A 13021-nucleotide genomic window follows, 5' to 3' on the forward strand; every position below is an offset into this window, starting at 1 on the left:
ACGAATACAGTGTTTGTCAGATGCTGTGCACAACTGCTGAGTCTGGATCATGGAATTAACAAAGCAGACACGGATGAGACTGGCAAAGGCGAATCACTAAAAAAAAAAACAAAACAAAACAAAAAAAAAAAAACACAAAAAAAAAATAGATAAAAGAGAAAATTATCAGCTAAAACACAAACAAATGATTCACAAATACTTGTAGTCACGAAGTGAAAGGCAGATAAAAATTATGTACTGCACATACTAACCAGATTTAAAAAAATGACATTCTAATTAAGTACTACCCACAGAAATGACTGTAGCAAATTGCACCTAGACAAAAACACTGTATCAAGCTAAAACAGTTGAAAAAGTCTCAGAAACGACTGCAAAATGTCAACATCTATTTCATAATACAACACTAGCCTTTAAAAACACAGGTAACAAGTAATATAATAGTTTAGCTTAGAAAATTTCCATTATGGCTAACTTTCCAGAGTTAAAAAAATTTCTTTCCACTTCAGGGACAAAAGAATGTCGTGGAAGCACATCTATTTGACAACTGAGTTTTCTTGACCTGCCTATTAAATGCCCTGACCTTTCACCTACAGAATATTAGAACTCCTAGACATTATAAATAATTAAGGCTCTCTCACTCAGAGGACTTTCACAAAATCACACATGGGGAAATACTCCACCCCTACCCAATACATTAGGCAAAATTTCAATAAGCAAAGTCACTTCTCAGCAATTGCTTCTTATGTAAACAAAAACAAGTTGCTAAGATGCAAGTAGTGATAACTCAAAGTAAGAGTGGGGAGCAGGGCTGTTGTTTCCTAAATAAAAGGTTGTGAAATTTCTGCCCTAAACTCTGTGAAAGGAAAAGATTAAATAAAGACAGGGTTGCCCTCTAACAGCAAACCAAAAGCTATTTGAAAATCAATGCCCTAAAACAGTAATAATCATGTCATCCTTCCTTGTTACAACAGAATTAACGGTGGTGGGGAAAAAAAATTAAATCAAGATCTCTCATGAATGAAGTACTGCAGTCTCTTTTTTAAATTCTACCTGACAATTTTAATATGCACACAGAGTACAGAACCACTGCTTTAACAAGCCAATACATCTTGAGATTCAATAATGAAAGGGAATTCTCTTAATATTTTTCAATTATTAGAATGGAGTTATGTTAACTTTCTGAGTAATGAGATTTCATTTATAAAAAATGTAATGAATCATATTTGGTCACACTAAGTATTTCAGATATAAGTATTTAAAAAGAAGTTTCTTATAACTTGGGTGCAATATGAAAATTAAAACTTATAATGTGAAGACCAACCTGAAGCCAATAACCTGAGAATCTGTTAAAATGTCTAATGTAGATTAATTCCTAAACCGCACTGTCCACATTAGGCATGGATCCTTATCGAGGTTCAAAGCAAAGCTGTCAATATGTAAATCCAATGGATTTAAGCAATTTGTTACAGAAGATACTGCCAAGTGTTTTTGAGAGGATACAGTGTTTCTTTTAATGTGAAGTCTTAGCTGTCTAAAATTAACAATGTTGTACCTAGTATAGTGAAAGAATGCTGCTTATTAGTTTTGGTACTAAAGTTACACATAGCCCTTTGCATTTTTTCGGACATCTGCACTTTTACCACTAAATTCAAAGTGCTTCAAATGTTATGCTCTTACACCTAACACGATGCTCGGGAAGTAGCAAGCACTTCGTGACAGCTACATTTTTTTGACACCATCTACTGTCAACTAACTATAAGAAAAAAAAATGACTGTCAACAATGGACTCTTAAAGATAAATATGAACAATTAATATGGAAAAGACAGTCACAGAAAGACAACAAAATGGCAAATATTGACCTCTCCCCATTTAGATGGTCTTGTTTAAAACCATTGCTATTTGGCCCCACAATTAAACTGTTACATTTTCTCAGTTAAAATTGATAAAAAAAACACGTTACAATAGAGAACTGATACAGGAATTCTTTTCATACTCTAGAATTTTGCGCAAGAATCACTTCCAAAAATATGATATCTACTCACTTTAGGAATTAACATAGAAGAGCAATGCAGTTGAAAAAAGAACTGAGGAGCAAGATAAGTAAGCTTCTGTGATGCTTTCCTCCTTAAGAGTACGGTGGTACTGTTCTACGTTTCTTAAAAGTGTCTCTAAGAATTGTTCAGAATCTTCTGGGATTCACACATAAATCAGATTCTGCTTTCCATCTCAAGCCCACTGAATCTGAGAATCCCTTTTATAAGAAGGCTTTGATCTAACAAGACCCCACTACTGTTCATGCTACTAACAAGACCCCCACTACTGTTCATGCTTACTAAAGTAAACTTTTGGTGTTGTTACTGAGCTAAGAGATTTCTGAGCAGAGAATTTGAGCTATAAACAAAGCATCTCCTAGCACCACCCCCACCAAGAGCAAGGTATGGACTGTGTTGACCTCCCATGCCCTTCCTAATCGTAAGAAACACAGTAAAATGCTGCATTTATTAAAACAAAATCTAAAACTTAAAGGTAAATCATGTTCTCTCCCCTCCCTAACTATATTAAATACTTAGTGATCATTAAAGTATCTACTTTGGTCACTTCAAAGTCAGTAATGAATCTGCAGTGTTAAAGTAGCATTCAATTACTACATGACTGACATATGCTTCCCAGGGATATTTCATAAATATGTCTCCATTCTGAAATTCCACTAAACCAAACATTTAAAGAATACCTGCTAGGTTAAAATGATTTCACTCACAAGTTGTTGGCTAATCAAGGGAATCCTGATCAAGAGGTAAAAAGAATCATAACATAGGGTTCAAATACTAGTTCTGACACCAGTAGAGGAGCCTGGTAAACAAAAACAAGCTATGTGAATTTCAGTTCACTCATTTGTAAAACAAGGTAAGATACCTCCTTCCTCGAATATGTAAGGAATGAGCAAGATAAAAACACGAAAGCATCTAGCATGTAACAAACAATGTTGATTTCAAATACGTTATTTAGGAAAAACTAGAATCAAAATGACCTTTTCTTCTAAAAGGAAGAATAAGAAATACTGACAGATGCTTTAAGATTATCTATAGCTAAGCTACACACTGAAAAGTGAATACTATTCTGGTGAAGACAGAGCATATTACCACTGGGTGAAATTATAGGCCAGCATTTCTGGCTTAAAAGAACCAAAGAAATAAGTCAATAATGGAGCAAAGGAGAAACCTTCTGAGGAGGCTGCCGGTGAAGTGTTGCATAACCACAGTCTCAGGAATTTTTCCCTCACACAGGCGTTTATAACTAAAATTAGAGTTTCTGCAGGTGTGGGTAGGGCTTCATCATGTAAGTACTTAAAATGCCCCCTCCAGTAATGCCAATGAACCAAGGGCTCTCATATCTTAAAGAGTGAGGAAGTCAGACTTGTCAGTTGGTGAATGGTTCTACAGAGAAAAAGCTGTTCAACTGAACAGAGGAGGCAGGGAACAGGGGTGAGGTATTTTTATATAAGGTGATTAGGTGACCATCTGGGCAACAAAAGAAAGCAAGCAATGTCATGCGTCAATGTCTAGAATAAGAGTTCCCAGGTGGATATGATTCCTTTTGGGAGAACATACACACACCCAATTAAAAAAACAAAACAAACAAAACAAAAAAAACAGTAAATCTGTTTAAAATCAATAGAATTTTATATAATCTGAGCCATTCAAACTTATTCTATGAATAGAGTAAATTTTTGGAATTTTTTGGAATGAATGAACCCCCTTAGACTACTAGGACCCCATAGCACATTATGCCTGGCAAACTACTGTTGAGAACTATAGTAAGGTTAAAGAAACTGCCAATAAAGCTTTTATAAATTGTGCAAGTCAGAATAACTACTGGACTTAAATTATTAAAAAAAAAAATCATTAAATGAACAAAAGCAAGCATCTACATTCATGCTATTCATATTGGAAAGGCCAAGATAATGTATAAATACCTTCCTGTACATTTTCAGAAGAGAAAATGATCTGTATGCCCAACATACAGAAAGAGTCAAAGAGCAAAAATGCGTCAACATTTTTCTCTCCTCCAGTACAGGGAAGGAATCCTCTTAATGCGTGGCACCCCAAGTGCTACAAAGCAAAAATTCAGAATCTTTCCATCCTGACTCCTCTAAGATAGGGATATTTAGGCAAAAAAACCTCTTTGTCATCTTTTATAAAACATCATTAAAAACAACATTTCAAAATAACAAAGCATGTATATAACAACTATAAAAATTCTCAGTGACTTGTGGACTGGAAATAATTCTTCATAAATCCATATCCACATAGTTTTAGTAATAACATATTACAATCAAGTAATCAAAATACTCAGATGTTCATTTATTTACTCCATTTTACTGTTAGTTTTACTAATGATTTAATAAAGAGTATGTTGTATAAAATAACAGCAGAATGTCTACTATGAAGTATTTGTCTTCATTGTTAAGCAAATTCTGCCGAAAATAACTATACGAAACATGCTGTTTCCAGAATTCTACACTTCATGTAATAACTTTGAAACATCCCTCCACAGATACATCCTCCAAATTAATACAAATTGAAAACATCAATATCACTAAAAACACTAAAAATTTTTTTTCTTTTTTCTTTTTAGGCGGCACCCGCGTTCCAGCTAGGGTTGAATCAGGAGCTGTAAGCTGCGGCCTACCCACAGCTACAGCAACGCCAGATCGGCTGGCCTGTGACCTACCCACCGCTCAGGGCAACACTGGATCCTTTAACCCACTGAGCAAGGCCAGGATGAACCTGTGTCCTCATGGATGCTAGTCAGATTCGTTTCCGCGAGCCATGATGGGAACTCATTGAAAAACTTTAAGTGATAAAATATGAAAATACTTAACGAATACACAGTATAAGCAACTTAACTAGCTATTTAGAGAGCATACAGAGGGTAATGGTTTATTGCAGCCGCAAAGTGGATCCCTGGAGAATTCCAACATCATAGAACTCTCATTGTACAGCGAGGGGGTACTGAGTACACACTGACCATAAAATCAGAACTTTCACTCTTCCCCAGAGCACAGTACTGTGTTGTTTTTTCTAATATTTATACATCTATCATAGCATCCATAAATTATTTTTCTTCACAGTTATTGCACTCATTTAATATTTGTGATAAAAATAAGAAATGTGAGACAACAGAATAAAAACAAAAGCATATACTTAAAAAAATTAACATTCTATAAAATTCCTTCCGGAGAACAATTCTTAAATATCATAAATGTATCCATTATTTAAACAAGGAAAAGCTAGATTTCAGCTATAACTCATTTTGTCATAAAAGCACTCAAGCTCTCTGAATTAACTGTCAAAGAGTATTAACTCTGAATTATATCACTGGACCAGAGTTACTAAACAATATTTAGCAATAAGCGAACAACAGCCTACAAAGTTCAATATCAAATTCTCATAGAGAAGAATGATTGTTAAACACTTAATTTTAAAAAGACACGAACCTATATACAAAACACATAAAATGTGCAGTTTGTCTTGCTTTAAGTGCCTAAAGGAGGACCACGCCGGCACAATTTAAGGGGAAAAAAAAAAAAAAAGATTCCAAGACTAGCCAGTGTTCCCTAATCCCCCGAAGCTCGGCTCTGTATTAGTAGGCCTTACTTCCGTAAGTAAACCCAACAGCCTGCCTCCGTTAAGCTAAAGGAACCTAGTCTAGGAGCACTGAAAGGCCCCAGGAAATGGTGCGGGTTAGGCCCAGGCTGGGGAGGAGTTAAGCAGAAACGGTGATGGTGGACCATACTCACTCAGGCGGGAAGAGCGCAGTTCGTCGATCTTGCCTAGGAAACCGAAGAGGTCCGCATCTGCTCAGAGCTAGCGCTCGGGGAGACATTAGTCACTGGATTACCTCGGTGCCGCCGCCTCCGCCGCCGCCGCTCCGCCCCCGGCCCGCCGCGGGGCCCGGGCCGCAGTGCTGGGGACGACGGTAGTGTTGCTCATGGCGCTGCTCGCGTTCTCGTCCTGCTAACACATCAAACACAAAAACATGAGAGGGAGGGGAAGAGGAACCGGTTCGCTGAGAGAAGACAACGGTGTCGACTACACGCGCTCCGTCGCCGCCGTTTCTCCCCTGCCGCTCGCCGGGGAGCGGGGGGAGAGGGAGAAAAGAGGCGCGAGTTCGACACGGAAACAACGCCCCCCCCCGCCCCAACCACCTCAATTGCTGCCGAGTCCCCAGAATGCCTCGGGCAGGCGCGTCACCCTCGGCCCGCCCCTCGCCCAGCAAGCCTCACTCCAGCTAGTGAAACGCGAGGATACGTCTAACGTCTCAGCGCCCCTTTTTTTGAAAAAAGCATGTACTCCTCACAAAAACTGCAACTTACAACCATTATTAAAAAGTCCCGATATATTTCTTATAGAGTATCTGCAGATCGTCCAGTTAGTAAGAAATTTACCTCCTAGCTTTCAAGATTTCCTCCCCACCCCTATAAATTTTCTGAAACTTTACTGTATACAAATCTTGGTAACATTAAATGTGTAACGAATTTGCTTTGTCAGTAAAGTCAGAAAAGATATTTTAATGTTCATACAGCTTTATAGCTAATTGCACAAGTTCCTTTAAAGAGCAGTTTATAAACCTAAATATATTTATGATGAAATTTCTAATTTACATGCATATCCTTGCTTAAGGTAATTTTGAAGCTTTTGACTATGTAGCTATTCTGCCTAATTTTTCATCTCATGTGAACTATTCTCCACTTCCACCCAGTGTTGTTATCCAGGGACTTGCAGTTCCTCAAAACATGCCAAATCTTTTCACTGTGCTTTACACAAATTATTAATGACTTGCCTCGTTTTATCTAACTGCAGTCCTCCATAAGGGCCTTCCTTGCCTCACTGCACAACTTCCACAAGGAGAGTTAGGGTTTCTTTCCACTCAACAAAAGCTTGTATGTATTGTTATATTGACGTGTATCCCGACAAAGCTCTGAGTTTTCTGGGTCAATTTAGGACCTAGCAAAATGTCTATCACTAGTCAATGTCCAACAAATATGTTGAACACACGCCTTAATGACAGTGTCATTTATCCTAAGGCAAGTGTTAAATAATTTACTTGATGCTAGATATTGTAGAGATGAAACCTGAGGCTTCTAGAACACTTTCATTTGTAAATACCTCTGTGGAATAACGCAGCTGAGAGTGTAATTTTTGAGATATTAGAAACCGAAGTTACTGAGATTTGGATGTAGAGCCAATCTGCTAGGTTTACTTACTAGTTAAGTCATTATGCTAGTTTTTTTTTTTTCTTTTTTTTTTTTTTTTTAGGGTCGCACTCACGGCACATGTTGGTTCCCAAGCTAGGGGTCTAATTGGAGCTATAGCTGCCGGCCTACACCACAGCCACAACAAGGCCAGATCCAAGCCGAGTCTGTGACTACACCACTCACTGGCACCCGGATCCTTAACCCACTAAGCGAGGCCAGAGATGCAACCTGCAAACTCGTGGTTCTAGTCGGATTCGTTTCCACTGTGCCACGACGGGAACTCCATTTCTGCTAGTTCTATATGAAGGGATGGGTTGGTTGAATGTAAGCCTAGCAAAATTACAACTAATTGAATGTCATTCATAAATGCGTACCTGTGACTATAAAACATGTCAGATAATTAAGTTTCTTATTTTGAATCAGACATCTATAACTACTAATTACAGATTCTTGAGTGTTTGATAGAATTAATTGGTTTATAGGACCCACAAAATGGAGGCCAGCACAGTGGCTGGGCCCACAGAACAAATCTAAACCTAAATCAACATGCACTTATAGGAAACATCTGTCAAGGAAACCTAATATAAACAAATGGCAGTCTTCCACCTGAGCTTTACCTAGCTTACCTTCCCTAAAAACAAGACACACAGCCTTATAAGGAGATTCTCCATCTCCTGGCCAAGCTTTTCTAATCCTCTATAAAACTCTTTTGTGCTCTCTTGCTTGTCAGGTGCTACACTCCCCTAATCCGTGGTTGTTTTCCTTTGAATAAGTGACATCAAACTCCTTACTAAATTGTTTTAGTTTTGTCACTTTACAAGTTTAACACTTATTAGAAGTGGCTATTATGTGCCAAGCATACTACAATGTTCTTTGATAAAAGGACAAATAACACAAGGGCAAGATACATGGCTGTCATTTTTTTTTAATGTTAACATTTTTTTATTCTCTGTGGTGGATATGCAGAAATCTTTTATTCTACACTTTTCTATATGTTTTTATATTACATAACTAAAATTACAAATTCAGCCAAAGAAAAATAGTTTCCATGATCATCTTTTACATCATCAGAAGCCCGTTAGTATAACTTAACATACAATAGATGGTGCTTCCATATGTAGAAACAGAGAAGAAAAATAATCTATTCTAATAAGGAGGATTTCTGAATATTTCATTTGGAAACCATCTAGCAGCTAAAAAAATATTGGACTTAAAAGTCAGAAGACCAGCTTAAAATACTATCTTGTCATTAACTGTGATTTGAGGAGATTCACTTCACTTTTAAAAAGCTACTTCAGGCAGAAGCTGATAAGGAGCTGAATCATAATTTTGAAGATCTTTTAGGTCAATAAACAGATCAAATAACTAAATAACCACCTTGTATTATCATTGTCTTCTCCCATAGGAATGAATACCTAAAGGCAAGTAACAAATATATCAAAGAAACAGCAAATATATTCAATCTATCAGCTTTATATCACTTTAGATTTATTTAGGCTCCAAATTAAACAAGATTATAAAAAGTGCAAAACCTGTAAACAAGTACCACACCTGTCTTATTTACCTTAATCCCAGGATCATGAAAATGTTAAAACAAACTCCAAAATTCCTTCAAATATTATGCACTAACTATGTTTCAGGATTTTCCTAGCCACTATAAATACTGCAGAGAAAAAAGAAAGGCATGTTCTTGATCTCATGAAATTCTAGGTCCAATAGGGCAAACTCTCATAAACAAAAACAAAGATGTAAGGGAGTACATACTGTTATGAAGATAAAAGAGGATAGGAGATGGGGGAGAAAGGGTTATCACAGAAGAGACTTTATTAAAAGGAACAAGCAAGCCATTTGAATTTCTGGGGGAAGAATAATCCAGGCAGTGGAGATAGCCACTCAGAAAGGTTCTGAGGGTAGTAACAAGTTTGAAGCTTTCAGGAAAGCAGGAAGACCATTCTTTGTTGACCAAATGCTTTCCAGTTTATATTTCAGAGAACTTATAAGATGATCCTGTCAGTTCATGTGGAAGTGAAGTGAAAGAAGAATGCACAACAAGAGCCACAGCTCATTTTTAAGAGCGAGTCTGGGAAGGTTTCCAGTTATATTCGAATGAAGAATATTACCAGTTTACTACAAGTTAATGCTATTTTCTAATCCAAAATAAAAAGTAACCTGCCATTTTGGCTTGTAGTCATTTACGGCCTATTAATCATTACTTAGCTTAGACATACACTTTATAGTCCATGATTTCCGACAGGCTTTTGAAATATAGAAATTAAGACTACTGATAGTAGGGCTTTATTGTCACAGGTGGGGACCTGCCACTACACCACACAGCTAAGAAAACCTAAGCAGTGCTTGATATTGGAAGGAAAGTCTGTAAGGAATATTAGAAAATAATACTTATGCAAATCTCAAGACATACCATCCTCTCAGTCATAATGAACATGTTTTAGTTCTTTCCAGTATCAAGGTTCTAAAAGATCTATGTATAAAAGAATGAAACAAGCCTCCTATCTTACACTACTCACAAATTAACTTGAAGTGGATAAAGACTTCAGTGTAACACCTGAAATTATAAAACTCCTACACAGGAAAAAAGTTCGTGATGTAGGATTTAGGAAGACATCTTAGACATCTAAAGCATAGCCAACAAATGAAAAACAAGTAGGACTACATCAAACTAAAAAGCTGCTGTACAGCAAGAAACCATCAATAAAATTAAAAGACAACCTATGGAATGGGAGAAAATATTTCCAAACCATATTATCTGATAAGGGGTTAATAACTAAAATATACAGGGACCTCCAAAACACCTCACATCTTAGATGACTAGCATCAAATTGAGTAGATAAATGCTGAGAAGTATGTGGAGAAAGGGGACCTTGTACACTACTGGTGGGAATGTAAACTGTTCAGCCACTATGGAAACAGAAACACTATGCCAAGATACTGTATCCCCATGTTCATAATTGCATCATACACAATAGCTAAGACATGGAACAACCTAAGTGTCCATCAACGCATGAACAGAAAAGAAGTTGTGGTATATATACATATGTATATGCATATAATGGAGTATTTTCAGCCCATAAAAAGAGGAAATCCTGCCATCCTGTGACAACATGATGGGCTTTAGGGCATTATGCTAAGTTAAATAAGTCAGACAGAGCACACAAATACTGTATGATCTCATTTGTATGCGTCTCTAAAAACAAAGAAACAAACCAAACTCATAAAAAAAAAGATTAGATTTGTGGTTTTCAGAGGTGGGGTGGGGATAAGGGGAGAACTGAAAGGTGGTCAAATGTGGGGAGCCAGAAATGCAGGGACTCAAACAAGGACTTGGCCTGACAGCAGAAAACCTGAGGCAGGTTTCTAACCAAGGAAGGGAGTCACTGATGTAACCAGCTGAAGGTGGGCTCCTGGTCAGGATAAAAGTCACCTGAACGTTCAGCTGAAGGTGGGCCTCTGGACGGATAAAGCTGCTGAGGTGGGCTTCTGGTCAGGATAAAAGCCTGCCTGCAGGGACAGCCAAGAGCAGGCCTCAAGTTACCAGCTCTCATTTTGATGTTGATGAGGAAGAACTGGGGCTTTCCTGGGAAAACAATTTCCATGTTTGCGCTGGAGAACATGGATTGTTTCTTGGGTGACTAGTCTTTCTGTTGTTTTAATTGTTATTCAGTTTTCCTCAGTCTTTCCTAATTATTTACTTATTATTCTTATTTCCCATTCTTAACAAGTTACAACAATAATATAATAAGAATTTCATCCTAAAGACTTTCCCCTATTTAATCCAACTTAATTAAAACTTAGTGTTTATCTACTAATTAGTTATCAGTAACCTCAGAGTTAGGATTTTAATGAGTTTCATAGAAGTTAGACATATATTATTCTTGACCAAAGACATCTAGCTATGAGTTATAGAAACTTTTAAGTGATAGTAGTTAAGTTGGTTTATATTTTCTTACACTGTTCCCTGCCATAACGCTTTAAGATAAGCACCAGTCTAAAACAGATTTGTGATGCCAAATTCTTGTGTCCATGACTCTTCAACTTGTGGAGACTTGCTGGCCATGGGATGGTTTGTACTGAGTCTCCTTCTTTCCACATGATGTATTGTACCTAATTGCCCTTAAATTGTACTCACTAAATTTAATTTAAGACAAAGATGTTAGAACGTGATGTATAGCTGCTGTACCACGTGAAGTTAACCAATGTACTTTTAACACTATGATGTAATCTGTAGTGAAAAACTGTCTATGTAATCTACCACTTTTGCCAATAAAATTTGAGCAGTCCAGAGCCTGAAAGAAGGGACAAAGAGGCTGTCTCCGTTGCAAAAGCCCGACATCCATCCCTCTCCTTTGGCAAAAAGTGTATACTCCTGGCCCCCGGAGCCAGCCTCAGGCAACAGTCAAATGGTACAAACTTCCAGTTATAATGAGTACTAGGGACGTAATGTACACCATATCTATACTTACACTACTATCTATAAGAGACGATGAATATTAACCTTGTAGTATCATTTCGAGATACATATAAGTAAATTGTTATGCTGTATGCTTAAACTTATAATACAGTGCTATATGTCATTATACCTCAACAAAACTGGAAAAAGAACAGTTAAAGATATTTCTAAGAAAAGATCTCACATATCTAGATGGAAGTTCTTCAATTAAAGACATTGTAAACATAGGTATGTATAATAACTCTACTCACTGAACATCATGCTCCCAATAGGATAGGTCAAATCCATTATTGTTAGCTAATTGTGTTCATACTATTGGAAAGATTGTATAGTCTTCCAAATTGACACAATTTTGTAAATCTGCACAAGCAACAGGTCTTTTATAAAATCAGTTGTTTAGCAGCTCTTTCCCTCTAGCAATACACATTTTGAGGACAGGGAAGACCATGTATGTACTGATCTCTGTGTTTCTGATACACAAGAACATTTTACTGGAACAAAGTAAGCATTTGACAAAACTTACTGAGTATCACCTATATGCTCAAAATTTTACAAATGCCTAACCCAATCCTCTCAACAAAGGCTTGGTGAATGAAGACAGGAATTGTTTTGTTAGATGTACAAGGAAGGTTGGTTGAGAAACCCTCAAAGTATTTAGCTATATATTTCCCCCATAGCTATGGAAGCAGTAAGAAAAACTAGGAAATACTGCTGCTTACAAATTGTAATTTTTAAAAAAACTTACCTGCAGATCTATTTCGTTCTTCTACTTCTACAAGTTAGATAACTGTATTTTGCTTCTAGTTCTATAAATTAGAAATTATATAAATATTAATATCTATTTAAAAATCAAAACTCTAAAGCCCATGCTCCCCTTTCTGCTCTATCTAAATGAAGGGGAAAGACCAAAGGTTGAGAAAGCATTAGGGAACTGATGGACAGAAGGACAGAGACATAAGGGACAGAAAAAGTCTACTTAAGTTTATTCCAAATACTTATTTTGTTAACTTATATTGCCTGTTGACATCAGAGTTCTATATCTACATTTTAAAATTGACACTCTGGGTCTGTGAATATTTTGAAATTGTGCCCATTTTTCAAAGCTTTGTTTTTAAAAAGTAGTTCAGGCATTAGATATTGTTGTGTATATCCATATGCATAGCACCCTCAGTTATTGTCCATATGTATGGCTTGGAAAATCAATTCATTTGTAACAGATTTTTTTGGCTTTTGGATTGAATGGGGTCAAGAGAAATATCTGGAGGGGGCAAGCTCCAGGTATTGACTACCCACT

The 13021-nt window shown here is 36.9% G+C and overlaps 1 protein-coding gene across 1 annotated transcript in view; it reads right to left on the minus strand.

The window, feature by feature from the left end:
• The window catches only part of SRSF11 (serine and arginine rich splicing factor 11), a 46204-nt gene that overhangs the window by 23786 nt on the left and 9397 nt on the right, over positions 1–13021 (minus strand). The window contains 12 exon segments of the mRNA NM_001044587.1: positions 3–28; positions 31–55; positions 58–71; positions 74–96; positions 5802–5814; positions 5817–5850; positions 5853–5893; positions 5896–5930; positions 5933–5935; positions 5938–5950; positions 5953–5960; positions 5963–6015. Of these exon segments, the coding sequence (NP_001038052.1) occupies positions 3–28; positions 31–55; positions 58–71; positions 74–96; positions 5802–5814; positions 5817–5850; positions 5853–5893; positions 5896–5930; positions 5933–5935; positions 5938–5950; positions 5953–5960; positions 5963–5994 (267 nt within the window). The 5' untranslated portion in view covers positions 5995–6015.

The sequence above is a fragment of the Sus scrofa genome, chromosome 6, assembly GCF_000003025.6.
Source record: "Sus scrofa isolate TJ Tabasco breed Duroc chromosome 6, Sscrofa11.1, whole genome shotgun sequence".
Lineage (NCBI taxonomy): Eukaryota > Metazoa > Chordata > Mammalia > Artiodactyla > Suidae > Sus > Sus scrofa.